This window comes from Zeus faber, assembly GCF_960531495.2.
Source record: "Zeus faber genome assembly, chromosome: 7".
Classification (NCBI taxonomy): domain Eukaryota; kingdom Metazoa; phylum Chordata; class Actinopteri; order Zeiformes; family Zeidae; genus Zeus; species Zeus faber.
This window is the reverse complement of record NC_137203.1, coordinates 23340965-23368312: the sequence shown is the minus strand read 5'-3', so window position 1 is coordinate 23368312 and position 27348 is coordinate 23340965. Positions and strand designations below refer to the sequence as shown.

The following is a 27348-nucleotide window of genomic DNA, read 5'->3' as shown; positions in this document are numbered from 1 at the left end:
ATCACCGTTTGGGAGTATAGCACAATGAACGATAACATCGGCGCCGAAAATAGACCACAATTGCTTCATTTCGAAATGAATTTTGTCATCGGGTTCCGTTTGGCCTCATTAGATAATGGAAGCGATGCCGACGTGACCTTGTTATCTGCAAACAAACCGCCGTTTTACATGCTGTTGGTGCGACGCCAACTCAGTTTGCAAGGAGCTTAAAGGACAACAGACGATTATTAAACCTTAAACCGAGGCGTGTAACGAGAGGTTCCACGCAGAGCACAGCTGTGCGCACACGTTTTCCCACGATTAACAAACAGAATTTGTTTCATTGGGAGAGCAGGGTCGGAAGACGAGACTTGACGAGGCACTCGCAAAACTGCCCTTAATGGCCGGGCCGCGTGTCACAATTCAAATCGTGTAAAAGCTGGGACGCAAGCCGCTTGGTGTGGGGAGTCGCGTCCTGCTGCTCAGTATCTGCCAGGAAGGGACCGGCGCCATTAGCATTCCAGATTAGCTCAGCCAGCACCTATCACAGAGCCCCTTCTATAAACATCTCATGACTTCTTCCACAACTCACTACATGAGCACCAGCGAGAGAGAGAGAGAGAGAGAGAGAGAGAGAGAGAGAGAGAGAGAGAGAGAGAGAGAGAGAGAGAGAGAGAGAGAGAGAGAGAGAGAGAGAGAGAGAGAGAGAGAGAGAGAGGCTTTTAAGGTTCCTTTTTTTGCAGCAAGTCATGTCACAGCAGCAGAGAGAGAGAAGCTTTGATTGCGTGCTGTTATTTTGCACTCTTACTGAGAGTGTATAAGACAGGATGTTTTGGGCATGACGGTCATTTTACACGACACAAACACCAAAAGCCTGTTTGCCAAAAGCAGAGTCCCCGCTATCACACAGGACAAAACAAAAGAGTTACATGGGTTTTTCATCGAGTCTTTAATTTCCTGGCTTGTTCATAAAGAGATTGCGTTTGATCAAATACAAAAGCAAAGCAACGTGTCACATCAAAATAAACTATGATCTTTGTCCTAAAATGCATTGAATAGAAAATATTATCAGCATGTTGTCATTTTGAAAAGATAATATAAAAAAATTACTCAATGTTCTTCCATTAATTCATTTTGTTAAATCATTTCCAAAACATCTTGCATGCATAGATTTGGCATTTAGAAGGCGCACAAAAATATTTGATTGCTTTTATACATATGTTATTTGTCCATTCGCTCTTTAAGGCCCTTGAAGAGAAAATGTGCTAAGACATAGCAAGGCATTAAAAAATGAAACTCGCGTCAATCTGCTTAAAAGCCACACTGTGCAGCTTGGATGTGCAAAACCATTAAAAAAAACAGCAGATTCACAATAATTTAGTAGTTAATAATGAATCCATGAAATGAAAGAAAATGTACCAATACCTGAAATTTTAAATCAACACAATGGACTCTTGTACCGTACAGTGTTTGAAGTTCAGGAGGGAATATATTTCCACTCAAATGAACAACTTAATGCAGTCGGGGAAGATTTATACATTCTTCACATTCATGTCTGCCATCCAGTGTCGCTCAAATTGAGGAAAAACGATGAATTCCTCCTTTAATTCCCTGCCCTCGATCAATCTAGATAAAGTCTCGCCAAATGCGTGGATTAACCATCAGATGCAGTTATTTTCTGCCAGACTGATATGGAATGCCAGTGAACAAGTAGGAAATGAAATAATCCAGTGTCCATCCAAGAAATAAACAAAAACAAACAAAACAACAACAAAAAAAATGCAGCTTTGGTCGTTCCCTTTCTCATGAGGTGATCTAGAAAAATATACTTTATCGCTGTACACCATGTTGAATGTTTCATAAGCAAATTTTTTTTTGTTTGTCCTTGTTCTTATTTTTTTGAACATGTCAATGCAAGGCTTCACGCCTCCTCTACCAAAAAAAAATATATAAAAACAATATCCATCTCGATAGATAGATCTCCATCCTCCTCTCGTCGTACCCCGCTGGAAGAGATATGTCCAAACAGTCGTTTAGACGTTGCAAACAAAACAGCAGAAGGACTCATAGAATAGAGGGAAAGATATGGAAATATTAATAAGCTCACGCACTGGGGGGGGGGGGGAGGGGGGTATTTGCCCGCGTGGACGCCGATCGCATAACGCAGACAAGAGTCCGTTATCAATTTTGGCTTGTGGTCCGCCGTGCCTGCACACGTTTCATCACAGTTATCCGGGGGGGGGGGGGGGGGGTAGCTGTCTCCTCACTGGGGGCTGTGCTCGTACGAGGGGAACATGGACTTGCGCGTTTTCGGCGGCGGAGGCGGAGGCTTGCTCTCGATCTTCACCGGCAGGGGAGGCGTGAACTGCGGGGAGGGACGGGAGAGATAAGAGAGAGAGAGAGAGAGATCACGCAAAGGAAGTTTTTCTTCTTCTCCCAAGCCGCCACCATTTTCCCCTCCCCCCCTCTTCAAATTGAAAAACAGAAAAACTTTAAAGTTTACGCGTCATTAAAAATGTATCGCGGTGTGGGTTGCGGGATGTGAGTGAGTGTGGGGGGGTTGAACGGGATTTCTTATACCTCTGAAGAGGAGTGGTTGTTGTCAGACTCGTGTGGGTGTCTCTTCGGAGGCATGGGTGGGGGCGTCCCTGGAGTGTCAGCGGTATTGGCATCATTGTCACTAAGGAGAGATGAATAACCTGCGAAGAGCAGAGAGAGAGGAAATAAAAAGTGTGTGTGTGTGTGTTGTGTGTGTGTGTGTGACCCGATTAGGACTCTATACCACAGGATGTGCTTACACACGGCTCGTACAGTAGACAGGTTATTTTTCACTTTCTGTAAGCGATGCAGATTTGGCTTATTGAGTTATTTCTTTATTCAAAGTAGAGCGTTGACAAGTAGTGCAGCCGTGCGTGCTACATACTGGAGCTGCGTGGGGAGGCGGGCAGCGGGCTGAGCGGGTTGGAGAGACTCAGCTGGGAGGAAACGCCCTGGAACAGCGAGAGCGTCAGCCGCCGGTCGCCCAACTGCAAACTCTTGGGCCTCTGCTGCTTCTCGGGAGGTGTCTGCAGCGGTGGAAAGTCACAATTACATTTTCCAAGTATCTGTAGTTGGAAAATGTATATTCAATTTCAAAGACTTTCCACTTTTACTCCACTATGTTTCAAAGCAAATATCTCTACTACAGTTCATGTTACTTTATTATTGTTTTTTTTTTTTGATCTTTATATTTTTATACATTTCATTTTGAAAATATGGAATTATATCCACGTACCTTCTTTAAATTAAATTTAAATTCTTATCTATTAAAAGCAAGACACATCATGATATGATAAGCAGGAGTACTTATAGATTATAGCCGTATTATAGACTGATTATGACAATTTCTTGTAATATTTAAGAGCTAGTACTTATCTTTTACTTCAGTAGAAACGTCAACATGGTACTTTCACTAGAGTCATTTTGCGAGTGTGTATTTGTACTTTAACTTTAAGTAAAAGCTCTGAGTACTTCTTCTACACACTGGGCGTCTAGTATGGATGGAAGTAAAGAAAAAGCACAAAAGAAGCAAAGGTCTCTGTTTGGAGGTCAAGCCAACTTGCAGCTCACCACTGTGACAGGGGAAAGTTGCGGTGGGGGCAGTGAATTGCACATGGTTGAGGTTTCACTGGTCCTACCTCGTCTACGTCCTGCCTCTCCAGCAGGACCTGGGATTTGCTCACGCTCCACTCCTTGCGGTTTTTCCTGCTAATCCTGTTGTCCTCCTCGCCGCGGGACAGAACCGAGGTCCTGCGGTCGCTGGGGCGGGACAACAAGGAACTGCCGGTCAAGGTCAACGAGAGGGGGGGGGGGGGGGGGGGGGGGGCGAGAGAGAGAGAGAGAGGAAGGCGATGAGGTCGATAAAGCGGAAGACAAAAAGTCAATCTCGCTTTTTTGACAAGAGCAAGGGTTACATTGATGGAGACACATTAGAAAGGACATTAAGGGGGAGGGGAGGGGTTTAAGGAAGGAAGACAGCACGGCTGGGCGGAGGGCGGACTGACTCTTGAGAGCTGATGCGGGACGGGCTGTCCGAGGACGAGCCACTGGACAGGCCGGAGGAGGCGGTGGAGATGGTGGACATGCGACGCAGGGTGGAGGACAGGATGTAGGGCATCACCGCCGAGCCCACGCGGCTCTTCTTCCGGTCGGTGAGGGAGCAGGGCTGGGACACACACAAATTGGATTAAGCATCATCCTGGGGGTGGCGGTGGAGGGGAGCATAGCACGGCGGCTAAAGGAAGATTTATGCTCCTGCACCAATATAACACACGCTCTGCTTTGAATGAGGGGGGGGTTGATATGGAGTCGCGGGGGGGCAGCGGCGGCGTGAAGCTGGCACCCTCCAATACATTAAATTGAGTTTGCGGCTGGCGACTGACCAAGGTTATGACGCCATAATGCTTCTCCACTTTCTCCCGCAGGTCTTGGAAGCAAGTGACCAGGTGGTTGTGCAGCGGCTTCAGCTGCTCCGTCGACTTCTCCCCGTGGATGCGGATCCCATCCGCCAAGAGTGGGATCTAAAGCCGAGCGTCGAAAATAACGTACTGGGAAGTGTTTTTTTTTTTTTTTTTTTTCCCCCTTCTTCCTCTGAGGGAAGGCGGCAACAACATTCAAGTTGAAAGAAAAAAAAACAAAAAAACAGGACTGACCTGCAGGGCGATGAGCTGTTTAAGGACCTCGATGCGTTCCAGATCCTCCGGATGCTCGTGAATGTAGGAATCGATAAAGAATGCCTGCAGAGAGAGAGAGAGGACAAAAAAAAAGAAGGGTGGCGGAATTTCAGTCCTGTTGATTTGTACATTTATGAAGAATGAAAAGAGAGCTGCAAGCGCCAAGCTGGATACCGCTGCGTGACCGAGGAAGCGGAGAAACTTTCCACGGATAAAATTACGGAGCCAACATACTAGGAAAAAAACCACTCCAATCTATGGTTCCCCAGAAAGTGGATTTCTTTTGAAACCATTGTTGTGGTGACACTGTGCTATAAAGATTACTGGCTATGGGCCAATTTTCGCATAGCAGACTCATCTTTTAAAATAACTTCCCGAATCTGTCCTTTAATACGTCAAACCATCTTTTGGTGGCTTCGAGACCATTCTTAATGGTTTTCTACTGACAGCTTTGGGTGAAGACAGTTCAAATCTTGCAATTTATTTCAAGAGATTCTCTCCGGAGTCAATTTGAAGTGGAGTTCAAGGCCAGAAATCACAAGGCAAAGGCAGAGGCGCAGTTGTTTATGATGTTGCCATTCCAAAACGCTTCGACCTTGGCATCCGCGATAGCGGTAGTTACTATCTTCATATTTCTGACACAGCTTGAATCAACACGCCGTATTAATCAAAGAATACTCATAAAACCGGCACACTCTTAAAAAATGAATAAAAATGAATAAAAAGGCTGACTTAATACAGTGAAATCAAAACACGACTCGAACCTTCTCGTAGTTGGAGAAGCCGCCCATGACGGCGGGGTCCACGATGCCGTTGAGCATCATGGACAGCGGGTGCACGGGCTGCGACTGATCACAGGCCTGCTGCTGCACCAGGTTGCTCAGCTTTTCGTTGGCCATCTCCATGGTTTCTATGGCGTTCTCCAAAGGACTGATCTCTTCCTGCAAGAAAACACACGTGGAAATGCATTGTCGATAGTACACCAGTGACCGGAAATATAAATACAGCTACACATATAAATAACAAAATATAAATAAATAGAAAAATGGAAGGGGATTGATTGATCGTTTGTCGCCGAGTTTGTGGTGGCGGTTTTTACGTACCACCGAGACGGACTTGACCTCGAACCACTTGAGGATTCCTGGGAAGCGGTAGGCAGTGATATAGGTGGTTCTCTCGATCCACATCGTCTGCGGGGCAGGGCGTAAAAACACAAAGCGAGGTGTTAACGCTCATCATTCAGTGTGAGGTGAGGTGCAAGCACAGGCCTGTTTATAGAAGAAATGGAAATCTTTGCAGCTTGGTCCAAGTGTGCACAAGCCCATTTATTAAGAACCATGACGAAAGAACGTGATAATGAATAAATGCGGTACTAACTGCAAACTCATTGTCGGGGTCCTTTTCACCTTTCCTGAACGGCCTGGAATACTGGAACTGGTCTATTTCATTGGTTCGGTAATAGCTGGGAGACAATAGGGAAGAACGGATACGAGTTAGAGATTAAACCTGCCTTCGCACCATAAATCCACGGATCTTTATTACAGTATAAATCAGCTATCAAGTGTTATGTTCCGTACTTTAATATCTGCTCCGGAACCCCCTTGTCCTTAAACTGTGGCGGCACGGTAAGAACGGGCTTGACAGTAAAGCATTGGATGTCTGCAGGGCTCTGCTAAAGAAATCAACCTGAGGCAACTCCAAGACAGGCTGTGCAAAGGAATTATCTTTTTTGGGGGGGCGGACGGACCCAGACACACGCACACCAAAAAGAGACAAAGTGCAACATTGGTTTCTCTTAGGATACGCTGTCCTGTGGAGTTGCTGATGTTGTCCCCAGGGGGCGCTGTGCTGGTCATCCGGGCGGCGTTGGGGAACTGAGAGAGCAGCTTGAGGCTGAAGTCTTCCAGCCACTCGTACTCCTTGCCTCGGTAAATGAAGATCTTGTTCTGCATTGCGGAGCACATTCCCAAGGAAACGTGAAGCGTGGCACAAGGCGAAGCACAACAGAGCGCTGGCAGATATCCACTGAATGATTCAAAATGGTTCAGTGACACTCGGTGTATGCGAGTTATGCCGCCACGGCTGCACTAACATGACAACACTTGTCCTGACAATCGGGCTGATTGCGTAAGGAGACACTGGGGATATTATTATTATTCATAGTGGATATCCGCTGAAACAGGTAATAATTGTCTTACCCTGAGGAAAGAGGGAAATCCAAGGCCGTAGTATCCAACAGCAAAGTACTCAGGCTGAGGCCGCATGGCGTGCATTATATTTTCATAGAACTGAGCCTGCTTCTTCTGTGAAGACACAGATGCAGTGTGGAGAGAGGATGCAGGGCGCACACCAGCGAGTTAGGAGACATTCTGTGTACACCACTCACATATCTGGTAGAATTTTTTATATTATTCATTGTTTATTCATTGAAATAGCACTATTTTTAAAAACAGAAATACGGTAATCATGTCACTTTAGGCATGTCGGATGAGCGCAAAACCAGCTTGGGTGCACTGTAACCTGTTAAAGTATTAAGAGTAACAGCTTCATAAATAGATCATTTCCTGAAACAACTGTGTCAGTGGGCATGTTGTTTGTAAATGTGTTTGGCAAAGAGCTAGAACACAAATGGGAGGTTTCATCAATTGTTTCTCTCCCAAAACTAACTTTATGCTGACTGGTAACAGTTGGCATTCCTTCCTAAACCACACAGAATGGTCTCAGCTGTCAGACTAACAGGCTATCGAAAGGCAATTCGAAAATTATTGATCAGTTTTGCTTTGTTAATGATATAGTACAGCTGTAGTGCTAATAACTATTGATAAATCCTCTTACCAGCAGCTGGCTGAGTTCCATGAAGTCAAACATGTGGCTCTCATGCATCTTGGCCAGCTGTTTCCCCAACTCGATGGCCTTCTCCCACATCTGAGAAGATGGGAAGGCACTCCGTTAGAGAGGAGTGACTCCCAACACCGAAAGACAAAAGCTCACTCCAGACATCACCATCTGTCTGACACTAAGACGACTTTCAAGCGCTGTCCTCAGTCAAACCTCTGCAGCCAAACGATATATCTAATAGCAGCTCACCTGTAGATCGACATACTTTCATAGCAAATAAACGGTGTTGCGCTGTTGAAAGACAAAGCCCCGATGCTCACCTTGCCCTTATCCAGGTAACAGATGATCTCATGGAAGAGCCTCTCTTTCAGCTCCTGCTGGGTCCATACGTGATGTCTGTCCCGGGGCACCAGATGGGGAGCACAGGGTTTGTCGGACCACTGTGTAAGTACAGTTAAAATCAACATGAATTCATATGATAATATCTGATGAGGTCAAACAGACTGTAGCGCTGTAATATTTAAATAAGAACAGACGACAAACTAGATGACCTCCAGCAGCTCGGCATGGAGCAGCAGAGTGAAGGAAGCTTCGGTGTAATTTTCACAGTCCAGGTGCAAATCCCGCAGCTTGTACAAGTACCTGGATATAGAGACACGATGTCAGATTGGTATTTGGCACAGTGGTCCAGTTGTTGGTGCATAGTGGGCACGCCTTCCAGAAGCCACTCACCGAATATAAATGTCCTCCCTCTTCTTTTCTTTGTAGAAGTTCTGTAGAACACAAGTTTTGCAAGTTTATTTACCAAGATGTTTTGCCGCAGCCATTTTGCACTGATGGAAGGACCGATTTGTCACTCTTGGAAGACTAAAGTGGTCCGGGCTCTGAGCGCGGGCCGTACCAAGACGTTGACGGTGCAGCTCATGCGGTACTCGGGGCTCTCGTCGACCGTTATGGTGCGGTACATCAGTAAATTCTCCAGCAGGCTGCTGAGCAGCAGCGCTAGCTCCTCTCCTGACTGCGACAGGAACCTGTGGCGCCGGCAGTGCTCCAGTAACCTGTGTGCACAAACAGCATACTCCATGAGCTGGGCGCCGAACGGAAAATAAAGTTAATTCTTCACCCAGAACGCCACAAAAACGACATCTCAGGAATCAAATGGAACCCACGCTGGGTTTGGGTCTTCTGCGATTGAGAACAAAATTAGGAGTACCAGTCGGGGCATCGAGAATGGACTGGATACGGACATTCTTGGATAATAGCTGGAGGTTTAGATTATGTACTGAAAATTTTAAATACTGTATGGATCAAGTGACTCAAATAAATAATAAATGAATGAGCTTGAAGCAGCGCTTACGTTTTCTCGAGCAGGACTTTGTACTGTTCATCCCCCTGGCCGCCTTCGACTTCCTGGTCCAATTTCGTTATCAGCTCATTCTCAAACTGCACAGATAAGAGGAACATCACATGTTGCCAGCAGTGGCATCGACAGGAACACTAGCTATTCACCAGTTCTGGACTCAAATTAACATTGTTTTTTTTTGTTGTCCCTTACCGTTTCAAATGTATGTCCCCGGCTAAAGTTGTGCTCACACTGCATCATATCGAAAAATATGGGGATGGTGGCTTTCCGAAGGTCTGGCTCAGGCACCAGCGTGGCCTGCAGAATGGGCCCCACCATGGCTGGAATGAACCTAATTTTGTGGGGGCCTGAGGGATAAAGACGATGCTATCATCCCGAAATATCACGGTGTGATTCAAAAAAGGCAATAAGCTGCATCTCCATTTCTCAACACACAGAAAAACAAATCTAATAAAGTGGCAAACAGAAGGCGAGGGACCTGCGAAACTGGACAATAAGACAATAACACTCCCTTGTTATTCCCTTTGCATTGCTTCAAGCTGCCCAACATACCATTCTGCAAACAACCCTGGCTCTGAGAAATACCTACCGAGATTATACCACATATCTCTCATCTTAAAGCCCAGGGTCTTTCGCATGTCGCCGTATCTGTAGAAAATTACACAGAAGCAGAGAATATAAGAACGACTCAAATCAAGAAACGGTTATAAATTATCAGAAAAAAACACGTATTTCCTGAAATACGTACTTGTTGAGTATCTTATTCCGTTTTTCCTGAGAGAAGGACTCCAACTGCATGGACTTGTGTGTGAGGACTGCCACGGTCAAATGAAAGTAGTTATTCCAGAGCTGTGAGAAGAAGGATTCATTTAAATATTAATGGCGTAATAACTTTCTCGAGGCACTTTGCTTTTAATTTCTGTTTAAGAAAAAAAAGAAACCTAATCGGAGGAGAGACACACCTGGAGTTCAAAATGCGCCAGGTCCAGGAAGTACATGTTGAGCACCTTGGAGTACTGGTTGATGGCCCTGAGGAAGACCTGCATCTGAAGCAGGTTCATCACCATCCAGTCGGCGGGGAACACGTTCCCCATTAGGTCCTTGAACATGATGAATGTCTCCATCAGGAAGTCCTGGGGGTTAAGGAGGAGAACAATCAGCGAACTGCAGAGGGAAGCACAATTTAGGGTTTTAAAGACCCGTACGATACAAGAAAAAAAGACTAAAGCCTGACATGATGGTGTCCATCTAACTGGTGTCCATCTAACTTAAGCATGTCTGTCACCACCGCTGTATATGTATATATATACAGTATATATATATATATGTAGTCGAACAGAATGGCCAAATAGCTTGCCGGAGACTCTGGTGACATCCTCATCCTGCGTGTCCAAGCCGTTGCGTGAAATGTCTATAATCGATAGTCACTTAACAAACGCTAAGTAGCCTGGCCTGGATCAGTGGCTTTTTATTGATGAGGAGTTTCGAGGAAGTGGGCGGGGGGGGGTGCAGGCGAGGAATCAGGACACTTACAATGATGTCCTGTCTGGTCTTGAAGGTGCTGATGTAGTGGGCGTAATGCATGTCATCCATCTGCTTAAGAATGGCTGTCATGCAGGCGAGGTAATGCCCCTGCCACGGAACAGTCACACCATTACTCAGATCATTTCTTGCTCGAGCAGTCATCCGAAAACAGATGTAGAAGACAGCATTTACTTTTTTTTTGGGTGACCTGTACTGTTTACCATGAATCAACAATGAGGAAATAAATAATGATGGATGAACATTGTGAATAATTAGTCATGTCTATATTAAAACCTAGACATTCATATGTCAAATCTACGACATTTTCGAGAGAGTTTACAATGAGGGGGGACGATCTGTCCATGCTGATGACCGTGCGATTAACCCTGCGAAGCAGCCGTTCTATTATGAGCTGGACGTGGCCTCTGGTTGGACCCTGCGCGGAAAAAAACAAACAAACAAACAAACAACAAGCTCAGGTAAATTCACCCCTATAAGTGGATATGTTGAACATAGGAATACGGTGTGTGTGTGTGTGTGTTAAGTAAATGTGTATAAATGTAAAGGCCTCACCACATCCTTGCGGTCCAGGTTGTCCAGCACTGTGCTCAGCAGCTGAACACAGGCCTCATGGTCGGGCTTACTAGAGTGGTCATCCAATTGCCCACTCAGCTGGTCGGTGACAAGCGGCAAGAGGACATCTCGACAATCTAAAAAGGACCAAACAGAATGAGAAAAAATAAAAAAATAAAAAAGAACTTTAAAATAAAACACAGAACAGCCATCATGCAGATTATTGTGCCCACACAAATGCACATTCAGTAGTTGAAGCTAGACTGAGGAGGAAAAAAAATAAATGACACGTAGGTGTAATTCGCTGCTGGAGCCCAGGTTTCTTCCCTCCCTTCTGTTCATCTGCTTCAAAATGTCATTACAGAAGTTGTTGGAGTTTGAGAACTCCTACCTGGCTGCCTGAAAAGGTCACTCTCCACCATTTTGCACATGCAGCCGAGCTTCTGACGCACAAGCTGAGAGTCGGGGATGCTTTCAATAAACTTAGATAGAAGAACGCTGTGGGAAGTGGGAAATGGAGAGAGAGAGAGAGAGAGAGAGAGAGAGAGAGAGAGAGAGAGTAAAGCAAAGAATAACAGAAGAGCAACAGGGATTTCTATATCCAATCAAATGTCATGCATAATACGTTTGACAAGTTCTAATTATTGTCATTTGTGACAAATGAGCGGGGCATGCCGTACATTGATTTTGCGGCGGCAGATGCCAAGGATGCTGCCGGGGAGTAAACATGAGAAACGGCAATGAGATGTGACGAGCAATTATCTTTTCCCGTTTTTGTGCAAAGCCTGGGGACAGCTACCTGAGCTCCACGGGATCAAAGACGCTCTGGATGTCATTAATGATGCTGGGGAGGTATTTCAGTATTGCCCCCTGAAACAGACAAAGAGTGGGTCCTGTCAGTATGAGGCACGAGTGAAAAATCAGCCGCATCCCTTTCATAAAAGAGAAAGAAAAAGCTGTGTGGGTGTGGTACGGTGAAGCTGCCTCGGATGAAGGCTGGGATGGCCTCCTTACGATCGTCTCGACCCGAGGGGTCAACCGGCGAGACGGGATCGAGCCAAAACTCCGGAGCCGTACCTTTATTTTGACCCCCTCGTCCAAGGGTCTGTCCATCAGAGTGTTGAAGGAGAGGAAGAGGCTGCGGATGGAGTTGAAGAAGGCGTCCCCATCCTCGCTGTTCCCGTAGAACCTGAGGACCCACGCGGACAAGTCAGCGTGCGTCACCCGATGACGTCGCCGCAGTTGCGGTGCGCACGAGCACTAATACCTGTGATAGAGAACCCGGGACTGCACGATGAACCTGAACAGGTATTTCAGAGCCTTGAGAGCCACGTAGAGCCCCTCGGTCAGGACGGGCTCCTCGGCGTGGCCCACGTAGAAGTTCAGTACCTTTGTCAGCTTCCTGGGAATGTGAGTAAGCACAGGCGCCCAGATCTGCTCTTAATTTGGTGTGGGCGGAGGAGAACGGTGAGGCAATAAAAATAAACAAGACTGAGGGGGAGTAATGTAGAGCGAGATGTCAGACTCACATGTAAGCCAGAGTGGCACTGAAGTGCTTGGTGATGTAGGTTTCCAGGACCGGATTAAAGTGCTGAAACTTGATGTCGCCGATCAGTGTGATAATGAAGACCTATTTTGAAAACACAAACAAAAAGAAAAACATGTAGCTGCTTCTCCTCTTTCTATCCTTTTATCAATCTGTACACTCTGGAACCTCCATCCATCCTGCCCAGTGACTGTGAACGTCATCGGCAAAGAGGCAGTTTTGAGAACTGACCAGTGCATTAAACACCAAGGTGTCATAGGTGTCTTTTTCAGAGGTCTCCATCATGATGCTGAAGAGCGCATCCAGAGTGTCCTGGAGAAACTGAGCAAAGTAAAAAAAAAGAAAAAAAGGGGGGGGGGGGAAGAACAAAGATACCAGTCATTCGGGCAGGTTATGCACACGGTCATTGTGTGCACCGTGATTAGGGATGACTTTACTTTGACGATCTCGCTTCCCTCGACCTCCATCAGCCGCTGCAGACTCTGGCCCAGCTCCTCGGGATTGGACCTCCAGTTCAACAGGCCGAGTAGATCCACTGCGCGTCATGAAGACATTACAAGAATAGCCAAAAAATGATAAATAATTGTAATACGTTTAAAAGCTTGAGAATCATTTTTTATTGAAAACCTAATTGCATCCGCATAAATCAACATCGACACATCAGCAGAAAAGAAAGTTAATAAACAAACACAAAAATTGATCTGAATACAAATGCAGACAATCTGGTAGAGGTGGAAATACAGTGTCTGCAGAATCAAACGCATTTCTGAAAACTTAGCTCTTTCTAATCATCATAGGACGTATCGCTCAGAGATTTGAAAACAAACCCGATAAAAATGGTGGCTTGCGGTTACCGTTCTGAGTGAGCTTGGTGGAGCAGGTGAGTGTGGCAATCTGGAAGTTATCTTTAGTCACGGGGATCACTCCTGAATGGTGGAACTGCTTCCCCGTCTGCCTCTCCTTCTCCCCCACCTCCGCCCAGGTCCCTGGCAAGCCGAGGTACGTCTTCGCATCCTCCACCTTTTTCACGTCGACCTGAAGAATTCAGAAACCAGGAAATTGATGGTGAAGCGCAATGATCAATAGAGATGTGATTTGATATTCATCGACCGGGGGGAAATTCATGCATAATACATCTAGCCACTGTCAGCTATTCAAAAGCACCGTTTTGGATGTAATTGCATGAGAGCAATGAACAATCTTCTGCCCGCTGTGAGAGAAGCTGTACTTTTTTTTTCCCGCCAAAGCACAATGAAGAGTAATACGATTCTGTGGTCAAACCTTATAGACGATAAGGTCATGCCTGCCATCTCTCAGCGTGGTGCCATCTCCCTTCATGAGACGGACAAAGGCCATCCCGAAGGGCTTCTCCGACTTGTCTCTCGCTGGAGGGAATCACAGGCACATCGGATCAGAACAGATCCCGCAGAAGGACGGCGTCGTACTAAGGTTTACCGTGTTCGCGCGCTACAAAGGGGTTTCATTTCTGGTTTGTAGACAAACGAGACACTCACAGTCCTGGGATGATCTGTGCCGGAACATGACCCTGAGGTGAGAGCGACACACGTCTTCAATGGGAATTGTCACCTTGCAAGGAGGGGGGAAGCAGAGGAGGGGAAAAAAAAAAAAAAAAAGTTAAAGGGGATTGAGAGTGTGAATACAGGATTTTAAACATTAGAAGAGATCAGACTAGTCTTGTTTTGGATTTGTATGAGCAGCACGTTCTATGGCAATACCCCCCCCCCCCCGGCAAGAAGATTATTTCATTATATTGAGCCAAATCCATTTGACCAAGTAATTGGAGAAGTATAGACATTGTGTTCAAAGTACAGCGCTGCTCTCGTCTGGACACCAAAGCATGGGAGCCCTGTACGTGAACATACCTTGACGGTTTCATTCCAGCAAGGCTGTTTGACCTGGTAGTAAATGACCGACTTATACTCTGTGATTCCGTCATAACCAGCCCCTGGAAATATAGCTTTCTGCAAGGAAAGAAAAAAAAAAAAGGTGTGTGAAAAGGGTGAAAAACACCAACTCAGAAAGAGACAAGTATCAGCCCCCCTCTCTCCCTCCCTCCGCCAAACTTGCCTCCATGGGGTTGCCTTCATTGTCATGCACACTCAATATGACCTCAACGTTTTTGGGCGTTTTCTTTTTGCCGCGGTCAAACTCGCCCTGCAGAAGGGTCACGTAGATATCGTTCCTCACGTTTCCTGAAAAAAGAAGCATCAGATCAACTCATTGCCAAGGTCGCTGGCGACGGATGGACGATTTGCGGCGTGTGTGGCGACAGTAGCAAAGGCACCTGGGAGGATGATTTCTGGAAAGCCCATCTTCCGGACGATGGCCGTGGCGCGGTCCACGAAGTGGGGGTAGTCCTTCCGGACCTGGGCGAGGTCCCCGGGCAGGAGCTTCAGGGTCACAAACAGCCCTGCCGGGACACGTACATAAAGGGGAAGCTCAGTGAGGCAGACACCCAAACGAATAAACCCCGGTCATGCTCCATTTACCTTCCTCAAAAGAAAACCCCCCAAAAAAAGGGACAATTTAGAGAGAGGCACTCTGTTATCACAGAGGCACACAGTGTCTGCGGATGTCTCATTTTACCCTGGCCTTTGTGATTGACCTCCCGAGTGGCTATGACTTTGTTGAAGATGGCAGTGACCGGCTCGTTCTCCCCGATGACTCTAGAGGGGATGAGCGGAGACATGATGAGCTGCCTCTGACGGATGTAGGTTTCCATAGCTATCCTGGGAGTGGTGGAGCGAGATGAAAGGAAAGAAATTTCATCCATCAACATCTCTGGCAAGTGACAAAGCAAACGGACGGACATGCAACCGCTGTCAAACCGCATCCTTCGACCAAGTTTCCCCAGACGAAGGGGGAACACTGCACGTCTTAGGAAGAGGATTGGCAGGTAAACAATGAAGGACGGGAGGAGCCGATGTAAAGTGCAAGAAATATTAATACGTTCTAGAATCTTGAGTACGATGTGTGTGGCTGGATTGGCAGTTGAATTGAACAGAAATATCACGGCATGGGGAAAATATATGTATTTGATGGATATTTCATTCTTCAAAACCTCTACTGTTTATAGTTCATTGCAATATATTTTGGCATGACCTTGCAGTTATTATCTGAAATATTCATGGTGTGATTTACCAGAAAGAAAAAAAGAAAGAATGAAAGAAATAGAAAATGAGCAATGAATATGCATGCATTTGGCCCCGGCAGTTTAACAAGGTGTGGTAGTTTGATCTGGAGTCTGTCCTAATGAGCATTTTTTTTTAATCTTAGCAATGGATAGTTAGAACATGGCTAAAGAGATATAGCGAAGCAATTTCTAATTCTGTGATTCATTTACTCAACGTATTATATGTGCAAGCCCTTGCCGTGCAAATGCACTGGGATACAGAAATGTCCAACATCCGCAGCAGAATTCTTCAATTCGAGTAGAAATAATGGGTCGCAGATGTGGTCAATAATGTCTCAAATAATAACAAACTCGACACAATCCTAATTGAGTTCTGTGATTTATGACCACTGTTGCTTTAAATTCTTTATAAGTCATTTTGTTTGGAAATTAAAAGGGTGACGTAACTTAGGAAGTTTACACATCTCGGTGCGGTACAAAAAAGGGATCCTATAATATCCTTGAGCTAATAGTCATTTATTATCTTTCCCCGAGTCTAGGACAAAGTAGAAAGAACTATTTAATTGAACTACTAATTAGTGTGTGAACAACATTTGATCTCCATCATACGAACATGATAACCTGAGGCAGAAAAAAACAAAAAAAAAAACAGGATGATTTTGACCCAAAGGTTGTCACAACCGTCATCGTACCGACACCCAACACATGCACAGGGGAGGTTCATACAGGCCCTTATATTTGGGTTACATTTGCTTGAGGTGTTGACAATACACATCAAGATATTTTGCAGTTCCTTCCTCCAGCCGCCCTGTATTCCACTGCCATCGCCCACTGTGCATTTTGGCAGAGAGGCACATGCCTCTGAGGTCTGTCTTTGAGTGAGAAGCAGCAACATAAAGCATTGCAAAGATGTCACAGTTGCCATTGGAACACAATATAAACTTCACATCCGCTTAAACGATATTCAAATATGCACCAATGTCACCCAAATCCGCTTTAATTTCCTTTGCATTATTTGCCGTGCTGCGTCGAGACAAGGTCGAGCCGGTTAACAGCATGAGCGGTGGGTGAAAATATCGAAATGACTCACTGCTGAAAGGGGATGAAATGCTGCTTGTCCTCATCATCCGTTTTCCCATGGGCGATATCAGTTATGTCCATCACTGCAATGACAAACACATTGGGAGCGTCACGGGAGAGCAGCAGGCCTCTGTGAAGGATACGCTCATTTGCCCATTTCATCCTTTTTATAGCTCGTGTCTGCTGCGATGGAGAAAGTGCAGAGTTTTTTATCATCCCAGAAATATGATTTTCCTCACAACTGTGCAGACGGTGGCGGGTCCAGTTTCAGGATCTTATTTCACCTGTTACCCAGCACAAGACAGATTGAGGCTGCCTGATCTCCGAGCAGCAGTGGATGAAGCCTCTACATTGTGCATTGCCTTACCCGGCGTGTGTGTGTGGGTTTTTTTTTTTTTTCTGGCTAAGAATAATGTAACTCCTGAGTTGCTCATTCCTACTTACTCTGGTTTCAGTCCATTTACTGCGACATCAGAGGAAACCGCTTCTCATCCAACCCACTAATCATCTGGGCAACAGCAGGAAAAAAAAGGCCTTGCTAAACCAGTTTCCACTGTCTGCTCTGCCAAAGTAGAGTTGAGGTATTTTAGAGGTCGGGGAAGGAAGCAGGTGGTTGAAATTCCAACCAAGCACACGGTTCCTTTGTTTTTCAAGGCAAAATCCAACTCTAAATGCCCCTGCTTTATGTAGTTAGTTTTGTTTGGCTGTTGTGTCGCTTTTCGAAGAAATGGCAGATAAAATAGATAAATAATAATAAATAAATAAATAAACGTCTTACCAGCCACACCAAATGGTCTCCGGAGGCCTCCGGTGTGCTTCTTGCCCTCCTTCAGCTCCATGCTGCCCACTCTGATGATCTGGCAAACCAGGAACAGCCGCTGTCTGATCAGGTCACTGCTGCTCAGGTCCTGCACAAGAGGAAGGACAGGAGAGATGAAGATGGTGATGATGATGATGATTACAAAGAAAATCACATAGAATCCAACAGCATAAGCAATTATCCATCAACAAGACGCGTATTAAGACAGCAAATTGTAAGCAAATTACAAATTCAACCATACTGCCAGTGTCAACTTATAATTCATAAAATACAATACCAACATATAACATAGCATTATTGGGACTGTAAGACAAATAAGCCTAAAAACGAAAGGCTTCATAATTATTCATTTTTGAATTATTAGGCTTCATAATCACAAAAACAAGCATAACCGAGCATTTCGACTTATCAGTTTATTTTAACAGAAAGAGGCAACATCAATTTTGATGAGAACAAAATGGATGCTCCAGCCGTATAAATAACATATACAAGAAAAAATATGACTCAAACACTTTTTTTGCTCTAAGTATACTTCATTAATCCTTTTCCGGGAAATTAGTTCACACGGAACAATCCTGGGGACTCCCTGAGGGGAACTAGGAACTGGGGAGGTCCCCCGAGAACTTGATACCTTCAAGGGATTTTTTTCTGGTTGCGTTCGCACCGCACTGAAAGAAATTTGAGGCGAGAAATAAACAACCCAGTTTCTGAATCTTCACTCACATTATATCTACAAGATGTAATTAAAAAATTTCCGAGGGACCAGTGAGGGACCGTGGACTTCCGTCTGGACCGAACACCGTGCACTTACGTCACTGAAGGTTCCTCATGTGCCGGTAAGTCCCTGCCCTGGAGTAGGAGCTAAAATGAAAAAGTCCCTCAAAATGAAGTTCTAAGGACTATGACCGTTCCTAGTTCCTGCAGTGTGGACATTAAAAAAAAAAAAGGGACGGCTCCACCAAAAGTTCTTAGAACTATTAAACACGAAATGCGAAAACATCGAAAACTTTGAAAGTACAATCTGATTATTTTAGCAACATTATCAAAACATAATTCCTCCAAGGTTTCACCTTGCACCGTGTTAATATGGCCTGTAGCCTTGGGGTTACAGGTTCTCATGAGAGGTGGATATGCATGATCGACACAGTCGAACAATCAGGAGATGAAAATCACCAATATTGGCGCCACACATATCACTATCAACATCCATAGAAATAATAGATTAATAGATAATAGATAATAGATAGATAATAGATTTATCTGCCTCATTATAGAAATGTTGTAACTATTGCCATTTTGCTCCAAACCATCATTATCAACACCATGTGCACAGTTACAATAGAATGCCACAGACATGCTTCCTGTGCATTAAAAGTAAAGCATATGAGTTGACATAACCAAAAATAATCAAATATTGTTTATCAGTTATAAATAAGGTTTCATCACATTAAGTCATGTAATATTTTTGTTGGTCAATGTAAAAAATACCCATTGTTAGTCTTTGCGCATTATGTATTGATCTACAGTGTTGCAAAGTTGAAATTAAACCAAATATGTGCTCAGACAGACTAATACTGTAGTGGGGAGGTTCCCAGCCTCTGGACCCAAACACTCTTGTACTGTATGTCTCCACTGGTCCAGGACTGATCCCTGCCAGAGACATCTCTCTCTCGAGTCCTCTCTAATAGCTCTCTCTCTATTGACTCAAGAAACACCACGGAGAAAATATAGTTGTGGATGAAAATATTGGCACCCTCAGATAATGCACCATTTCTTACAGAAAATAGCTGAAATTAAAACACCGAATGGTATCCACATAACAGTATGTATTTCTTTGGCGTGCAGTGGAAGAAATGAACAAAAACAGAAAAATCTTATTCCACAAATAAAAATCCTAAAGTGGCCTGGACAATATTATTGACACCTTTGAGAAGTTGCCAGAAATAATTGCATCTAAAGTGAGTCCCGTTTATTTAGTAATTTATGTCACCTAGTAGATGCCTGCAGTGGAATAAATACTCATTCAGAGAATTTGAATAGAGAGAAGCACACATTCTGCTGTTTTGTGTTCGTACACATACCACACTGAGCATGGACAAAAGAAAGTAGCCAGTAGGCAACCATGACAATCTCAAGGCTACAAGTCCATCTCCAGAGACCTTGAGGTTCCGATGTCCACTGTGTGCAATATTCTCAAGAGGTTTAAAGCCCAGGGCTCTGCAGCAAACCTCCCTGGATGCAACCGCCAAAGTAAGGTTGAATCAAAGATTGCAGCAAAGGATTGTTCAAAAGGCGGAGAAAGTGCTACAAAACAGATTAAAGCGGAACTTCAGAAGCCGACACGGTACAAAAGTTCACGATTCGCCGAATCCAGCGACAACTCAATGAAAGCGTTTGTGGTAGGAGACCCAGGTGGAACCGCCGCTGAGGGGGTACACGAGAAAGCCCGGGCTGGAGTTTTTCCAGAACACACCTGAAGGAGCCACTGTACAGATGAGGCCAAATCATAGCCTTACACTGAATCGCATCAAGTCGATGTTTACAGAAAACAAAATGAAGCCGTGGAAGAAAACACCCCATGTCCCAAGGGTCAGACATGGAGGAGGTTCAGTGATGTTTTGCTGCCTTGAAGCTGTCGATGGCATTATGAAATCAGGGATTAACAAGGTGTTTTGGAGCGCAATGTGAACCCAGTGTCCGAAAGCTGTGTCTCCCGTCAAAGGTCATGGAGAGGACAACCCGACACACATTTCAGAAAGCACTCCTGGATGGTCCAAAACAAAAAAGCGTGAACTGTTCAGAAATGGCCGGCGAAGAGATCCAGATCTAAATCCCACTGAAACACCTGCGGAGAGATTTAACAGATTTCTCAAATCTGAGGAAATACATCCCAACTGTTGTTTTCCCAAACTGGAGCGGTTTGGTCAAAAAAAAAAGAGCGGGTCAAACCATGAGTGTAGATGTGCCAGCCAAAAGCTGTGCTACCAAATACAAAATCTCTGGAGTCAATGTCTTGTTCATTTAATGACTTTATATTTAATGTTAAAAAAAATTCTGAATGTCAAGTTTCTCTACTGTGAACAGTGGAAAAATAATGGTGGAGACTACTTTTGTCAATTTGTTTTAGAGAGAATTATGAGGGTTTTTTTACGATACCAGAGCATGTACATAATTCTCACTCACATGCAGCGAGAATAATGTTACGCGTGTGAAGTTTACTGTGTTATTTTGATTAGGGTCATGCAACGGTTTCAAACAGTCGAGTAAAAAGTTTTTGGATTCAACAGAAGCAGAGGTCGTAGAAGCAGAATGGGTAGAGATTCAGTTACCGTGAAAAGTGCCGGCAGATTGTTGAGTTTTTCGATTTCTTTAGGCATGCCCATACTGTCCCACCGGACCAGGAAGTTCTCGCTGTATGAATTTGAATCAGAATCACTGTCAGGAATCAAGATTTTTTCGAATGCATAGCGTGAAAAAACAGGATTTTACTAATACTACTACTTTTATCAGGCAGAGAAAATGGAATACGGTACATGGGGGATTTCAATAGAATGTGACTTTTCTTTGACTTCTATTCAATGTTTGCTTAAAAAAAAAAAAAAAAAAAAAAAAAAAAAAGAAAAGAAAGAAACTTGCAGACTAAACCAGTTACTTAGAGCTTAACAGAAACAAACTCATCCCAATGGTGGAACAACGTGCTAACCTGATGAATTCCGAGTGGTCCGGATCATAGAGAGACATGAGCAGCTCCGCGTCCTCTCCGATGTTGCACACAAAGTTTTTAAGATTCATGAGCAGACTGTAGGTGTGCACCGTGCTGAACAGAGTCTGCCGCCGCATCTCCAGGTTTTGGAGCCGAGTCTGAAGAACAGAGAGACACGCAACGCCGTGACCGAGAGCCGACGCAAGGCGGCGCGAGGTGGGAGCGCGGTCGTACCTTTTCCTCCTGTATCCGGTCGTCGATGCTGCGGGACGCCGTCTCGTGGGCGCGGAACAGGCTGACCGTGCTTGTGTAGTCTGGATCCAACGTGTTCCCGGCTTCATCCCGCACCACCAGGTCCAAGCCGAGAATACTGAGCGACAGAGTAGGGCAGATCGCCGCCAATGAGTTGACGGCGGCAACATCGTGACCGAAGCCCTTAAAAGTCAAGTTCTATGAATTACGGCCTCTTAGACTCCTCCGAGCCCTTTTGAGACTGTAACTGTGATAAAGGGCCAAACAAATAAACTTCACTTGACAGACTTGGCTTGGCTGACGATAGATTTTGTTTTGGTTTTCATTCATATCAGTGCCGTGCAGAGATCCGAGTGCGATTCCTACCGGTTGCCATAATCAATTTTAGCTGTGACTTTCTTCTTGAGCTCGACAAGGTCATCCTTGGGCAACGTTCCCGACACTATCTGAGATCGATACTCGATGAGGCTGTAAGCCATCTGCTGAACACTCCTGAAGAGAGTAGTCTCGTTGGTCTGCAAGATAAACCATTACACCCCGACATTATCAACAAAACATTTTTCTTTTCAGGCTATCTGTATATTATATTTAATGTCAAAGTAGGGAAGTGTTGGACGGGATCTGTAATAGAGGCAGAGAGGCCGATAAAAGAGGAGTCTACACACATACCACGTAGAGCTTGTGCCATATCTGTGCCCATTCCCTCAGAGTGGCCCCCAGCTCCAGCACCAGAGGTAAATCTGCTGGAATAATTATTTCCTCCTGGCTACCAGCCAGGAGAGGATAATAAGGTGTTGAAAAGTGGCACATTACTCTCATAGAATATCATATCATTTGGGTAGATTCAAGTGCATTTCTATACCTGATGAATAGTTGTTAATTTTCCCCTACAAAAGCCAAGGAAGGCATTACCAAGTCTTGGCTGATTATAATTACAAGTGTGCCTTTATGTTATTGGCAAGTGACAAGGTGTGGCAGTAAACCAAAAGCAAAATGGATTATCATCAGGCCCCTTTTTTTTTTTTTCTTTTTGTTTTATGGGATTCATGATCTCACCCTATCCCCTCAACTGTGGCCTCTTTAAGGTGGATGTAGGAAGCCGGGAAGATGCCCTGGGGAAAGAGAGAATTGTATAAATAAATTGTATAGATACATTTGCGCAAAACAGGCCTTTAATATTGCTTACGCGGTGACATAGGTCTGATGCTGCACATACCCTCTGTGATTTGTGCCGTAGTGTATAGCCCCTGTACCAGCCTGGGGGGGGGGGGGGTAAAGATAGAGGGAGAGATCACAATGTTACAGAAGGAAAGAGGTGGTGAATGAGATGAGGGATGTAGGTGGGGCCACCTTGTAAATTACAGGCTCGTTTTTATGAGGTGTAATATATCGATCACCCACATGTCATCTGTAATTCCTGTGGCAGCTTTTAAGGAGCAGGAAGCTACTTTTGGCTCATGCCACTTACCTTCAAATGTCTCGAGGATGTGCACAGTGTCCCCCACTTGGAGACACAGCTCCTGCTCACCTCTGTGATCATAGTTGTAGATTGCTGTGAGAGAGTGAGTGAGTGAGTGAGTGAAAGTGGGAGAGAGGGAGAAAGAGAGAGAAAAGCACAGTCCAATTATTGAGAATACACATTCCATACAGTAAATAAGTTCCGAGTGTGAAAGGGATATTGGACAAATCCCTTCTGTTACTGCAGTGCGTAGATAAAAATGTGTGGGGTGTTTCTGAAGCTGTGGATCAAATGTTTATGCTCACTCAGTTGAAATGGATAAATAAACAAATAAATAAATCCATTATTCTGTCATCCCCCCCAGAAAGCCAGAGTCTTATTCTTATTAAAAACCATTAAGAGGGTGTTTTCACACCATGTGTGTGCCTGTGTGACTCAAGCTTCAAAATAGTTGTAATGATTGTGGATTGCGACTCGTGCCCTAAGGCCACGTTCTGCAGTTTCGAAAATTGACTGCTTTGCAGCAACTCATTTCCAGGCCGGTCGCAATATCCACAGCGAGACCGATAGAAGTTGAAGGGAACCAACATAGTTTGAGTTTGACTTCAGAGTAAATGACTCATTGAGTCAATGAGGGCGCTGATCAACAGCGAGGTTGTAGCCAGCCTGTTGCTTGCAGATTGGATCATCACTGAACCCTGCCCCCTCCCAGAGTGATCGTCCGGCATTTGCTATATCCCGGGATCTTTCCCGGAGGCGGCTCCATCTCTTGTCTATTTGTGTGGGAGTGATCTTGCGGAAAAAGATAATATGCCTGCGTAAGCAGACAGGCAGACGCACAAGGCCAGGATGGCATTGCAAAAGAGAGGCAGAAAAACCTTCCCAAACAACACTGTAGCTCAGGTCTTTGTCATGACTTGAAGGGAGTTGCAATATGGCACAGGCGCACATTCCTCAGTGCTTGAGACAGTAGAACTACAAGTGGAGCGCTGCCTTGACTTGCATGGTGATAATCCTTGTTGCTGGAGGCTAGATTTCACAGCACGCTCCAACGGGCTCAGCTTATCACACCTCAGTCTGAATACCAAATATGACTGACAAAAAAAAAAAGAACGCGACTCCCCTCCTCTCTCACAACAACCGCTCATTGATAGAACTTCCAACTTTCTTCAACACATATTCTGCATCAGAAAGACTAAGCACTGATTATGTTTTAGGTCAAGCACTAAGCGTGCTTCGTCTTTGCTTCGTCGGCCCTTGGGCTCTGAAAATATTAGGCTCGGCCCATCCCAGGCTTTCAATGTTGTTGGAAATATCCACGGCACAGATTACTCGAAATAGCACCTAACTCTGAAATCCTCCATGCACATACAGTACCAGGATTTTAGAGCTTTCTTTTTCAATGTTGTGACACTAGGAGATTCCTTTGTATTTATTGATCAAACAAACTACATTGTACACATCAATTGGAGGCTCTTCGGGCTAAAATAACACAAATGATTTTCTTAAAATTTTATTGACACCCTGTGCAAAAATATTTTTCATTTTCTTTTGGACACCCGTGTGGAGGCGCAAAGAATGCCCTTACAAAACGGGCACTAAAGAAATGACATCTGCCTCCGGTCAGGGCAAAGAGTGACAATGGTCCATTCACAAGGCCGACACGGCGCGCGGGCCAAGCTACGGCAGGACGATGTGCCAGTGGATATAATGCGCTCGAGAGGACCGGGATGCCACACCGTCACAACTAATAGCAACAGCTTGGGCCCCAGCTGAACAGCTCAATGGTGCAATGCCATGACATACGATTTTTGCAGTTCCGTGTAAACACCCAAAAATATTGGAACTACAGCTGCTCTTGTGAGATTACGATAAGGCAGAGAGTCTCTGAATTAATGTGTGCACTACTGTTCTGGTGGCTTTTTATTCTCATTCAAATAAAACACAAATGAAAATCACAATTTACTGTTTGGATCATAAATAAATATATGAATTCATATTTGCAGGCTAAAAAGCTCAAACAATATCCAGACGCAAGTCCAATCAAGGCTCGTAATAATAGGTTACTGTGATAACAAATAATCAAGCAGACACCCAAAATTGGACAACCAATGTTATAAAATACACAATCAGATGACGCATTTGAAGGGTCTAAGAAAATCAACTGAGTGAATGAAGCCATTGACACCTGGGAACGCATGGTTTCTGCCAAATTAGTTCTGCTTCAATCAACAGATGGTTTATTTCACAACAAAAGTAATGATGACATAAATAATGAATGAATTATTGTCAGAACATTTTCATATGCCACATTTAAAGTAAGATCAATTGGAACTGACAGCCCTTCACCCTGAACTACAGAATTTTCTTCAGTCTACAAGTGGTGAATGAAACAATAGAGAGCCAATTAAATGCACTTGTTTACAGCATTATCAATTTTTAATGTATTCATGCATTACCGACGTGAGTAAAGGCATCTGTGCAAGAATCATTAGGTAAATGCAAGTGTATTAAGGTTTGTTTTTTGAGCCAAATCTCTTCAGGCAGGTCATTTCAAAACATTAAGCTCCTGCTGGAAAAGCCTTTTCCCCCTCAATCTACCAACTAGACAGCCAAAAAGGTTCTGTCCAAAGATCTTAAACTACGCTTCAGATGACGAGGCCTCAAAAGTCATCAATGAATCATGAAGTGTCTTCTGAAAGTTCAAAGTCAAGGATTCTACCTCAAGTGGAGGTAGAATAAAATTACAATAATGTGATATCCTGCTTCTAAAATGGTTGTACTATGCAATACTCAATTCAGCCAATTAAATTTAGAATAGAATGGCGAGGAAATCGTAACAGCATTATCATTAAATAGCAAAGGCTTGAAATCATATCTCAAATATTAAAGAATTTGACCAGCTCATTAACTCCTGAAACAGGGTCTGTAGACAGTGCTCGGGCTATTTCTGGCACCAATTAAGCTTGACATTGAAGGACAAAAATATCAAAATTTATTGATTGCGATCTGCGGAGCAGGGGCTGCTCAGCTATTTTTCAGATTTGTTTTCATTAAACAGGGACAGCTTGTCAGACGGTAATAGCGACGAGACAAGAAGGACCGAGCTGCTGGGGTTTGCCATTTGCGTGTTAAAACATGACTATAACCGGATTTGGGTTTATTGGGCATTAAATAAAAATATTTTGAAATCCAGATTCCTTCCCTCAATAGGATAAATCATGACCCACCAAGAATACAAAGTTGTTTAAGCCATAGAATTTCTTCCGTACGATTTAGGGATGGGAGAGGGACAAGTAGTACTAACTCCTCAATTAAAATTTACTTGTTACTGGTGCGAGTCATTTGTTGACACATCATTGTCAACAAAGAAAATACAATGCATTTATTTTATTGTCAGCGTCTCTGTATCTATAATGACTGACTTGACTCATACTGTGCGTTAATCTAGAGAAGTATGAGTTAAGATGGGTGCCTTCACTTTGGGGTAAAGATGGGTTTTCATAGTGTTAAAAAGTAAACAGTAAATAATTGCAGGATCAAAGTAGGCACCCAAGAATCACGGTGGCATCAATTCAGGACACCTCTGCCTATTTCCCTCTTTAATACTATTGTACTGTTATACCATTAACCCACAAGATATAATAATGTTCATTATGAGATTAAATATGTAACAAGACATACAGCATCAACGCCTTTGGGGTTGACGATTATTCTGCATGTATAGAGCTACCAATAAAAAAAAAAAAAACAGTGACATAACGGCTCCCTTGACCTTCTACATCAACAACTCAGAGTAACGGCCGGGGCTCAGTTGAAAGGTAATGAGGGAATACTCTCAGCGAGGGCGGAGTTTAAATCTAAATACAGTGCATCACCCTGCCTTGTCCTCAAATTAATTGTTATGCCACCGTACCCAAGTCATCCTTCACATAATTTCTACATTTTTTACACCCCGTACTCGATCCATCACCGCCAAGGACGGCGGCACGGTGGACTTTGAGGAACTCCTCGCAAAGCAGGGAGCCGGGCCAAAAAAAAGAAAAGAAAAAAAAAAATCCAGCAAAGTCACATAATCAGTATGCGATCACGAATAATCTGATAAGGATGTGCAACGGTGGACGGGAACCGCAGCGTGCTCCCTCTCCGCTGTTGAAGCCCGGTAAAAAATGACTTTCCTCTGCGGGCAACTTCCCTCGCCTTCATCAGCCTGAACATCCTCCATCTCACGCGGGCCACGCACGCCCCTTCCTCCGACCACGCCCGCACCTTATTTGACAGCGTTCAGACGTCATGTGTCCCCCGGTAGTCAAACTCTAAGAGGTTGAGCCGTTCTGGTTTTAGT

General features: G+C 44.4%; 1 protein-coding gene across 3 annotated transcripts in view; it reads right to left on the bottom strand.

The window, feature by feature from the left end:
• Positions 1–916: 916 nt before the first annotated feature.
• dock5 (dedicator of cytokinesis 5) overlaps positions 917–27348 on the bottom strand; it is a 28044-nt gene continuing 1612 nt past the window's right edge. The window contains exons 2-51 of one of the 3 annotated variants that reach the window (XM_080003569.1): positions 23013–23096; positions 22761–22801; positions 22601–22656; positions 22214–22310; positions 21911–22059; positions 21527–21662; positions 21293–21450; positions 20919–21000; positions 17548–17677; positions 16780–16852; positions 15143–15285; positions 14841–14966; positions 14620–14748; positions 14419–14513; positions 14050–14122; positions 13817–13920; positions 13390–13570; positions 12973–13070; positions 12767–12856; positions 12519–12619; positions 12257–12391; positions 12067–12178; positions 11789–11859; positions 11381–11487; positions 10990–11126; positions 10757–10852; positions 10426–10524; positions 9855–10025; positions 9641–9741; positions 9482–9540; positions 9085–9239; positions 8887–8972; positions 8431–8587; positions 8262–8302; positions 8081–8171; positions 7850–7969; positions 7527–7616; positions 6890–6994; positions 6496–6637; positions 6269–6350; positions 6069–6153; positions 5795–5881; positions 5456–5632; positions 4671–4754; positions 4401–4538; positions 4023–4183; positions 3657–3798; positions 2903–3044; positions 2560–2678; positions 917–2344 (exon numbers count right to left, since the gene is read on the bottom strand). In XM_080003569.1, coding sequence (XP_079859695.1) covers positions 2243–2344; positions 2560–2678; positions 2903–3044; positions 3657–3798; positions 4023–4183; positions 4401–4538; positions 4671–4754; positions 5456–5632; positions 5795–5881; positions 6069–6153; positions 6269–6350; positions 6496–6637; positions 6890–6994; positions 7527–7616; positions 7850–7969; positions 8081–8171; positions 8262–8302; positions 8431–8587; positions 8887–8972; positions 9085–9239; positions 9482–9540; positions 9641–9741; positions 9855–10025; positions 10426–10524; positions 10757–10852; positions 10990–11126; positions 11381–11487; positions 11789–11859; positions 12067–12178; positions 12257–12391; positions 12519–12619; positions 12767–12856; positions 12973–13070; positions 13390–13570; positions 13817–13920; positions 14050–14122; positions 14419–14513; positions 14620–14748; positions 14841–14966; positions 15143–15285; positions 16780–16852; positions 17548–17677; positions 20919–21000; positions 21293–21450; positions 21527–21662; positions 21911–22059; positions 22214–22310; positions 22601–22656; positions 22761–22801; positions 23013–23096 — 5540 coding nt within the window. In that variant the 3' untranslated portion in view covers positions 917–2242. Of the gene's footprint in view, positions 2345–2559; positions 2679–2902; positions 3045–3656; positions 3799–4022; positions 4184–4400; positions 4539–4670; positions 4755–5455; positions 5633–5794; positions 5882–6068; positions 6154–6268; positions 6351–6495; positions 6638–6889; positions 6995–7526; positions 7617–7849; positions 7970–8080; positions 8172–8261; positions 8303–8430; positions 8588–8886; positions 8973–9084; positions 9240–9481; positions 9541–9640; positions 9742–9854; positions 10026–10425; positions 10525–10756; positions 10853–10989; positions 11127–11380; positions 11488–11788; positions 11860–12066; positions 12179–12256; positions 12392–12518; positions 12620–12766; positions 12857–12972; positions 13071–13389; positions 13571–13816; positions 13921–14049; positions 14123–14418; positions 14514–14619; positions 14749–14840; positions 14967–15142; positions 15286–16779; positions 16853–17547; positions 17678–20918; positions 21001–21292; positions 21451–21526; positions 21663–21910; positions 22060–22213; positions 22311–22600; positions 22657–22760; positions 22802–23012; positions 23097–27348 lie in introns of those variants that run through there. The other 2 variants (XM_080003570.1, XR_013844240.1) reach the window with 2 other exon arrangements.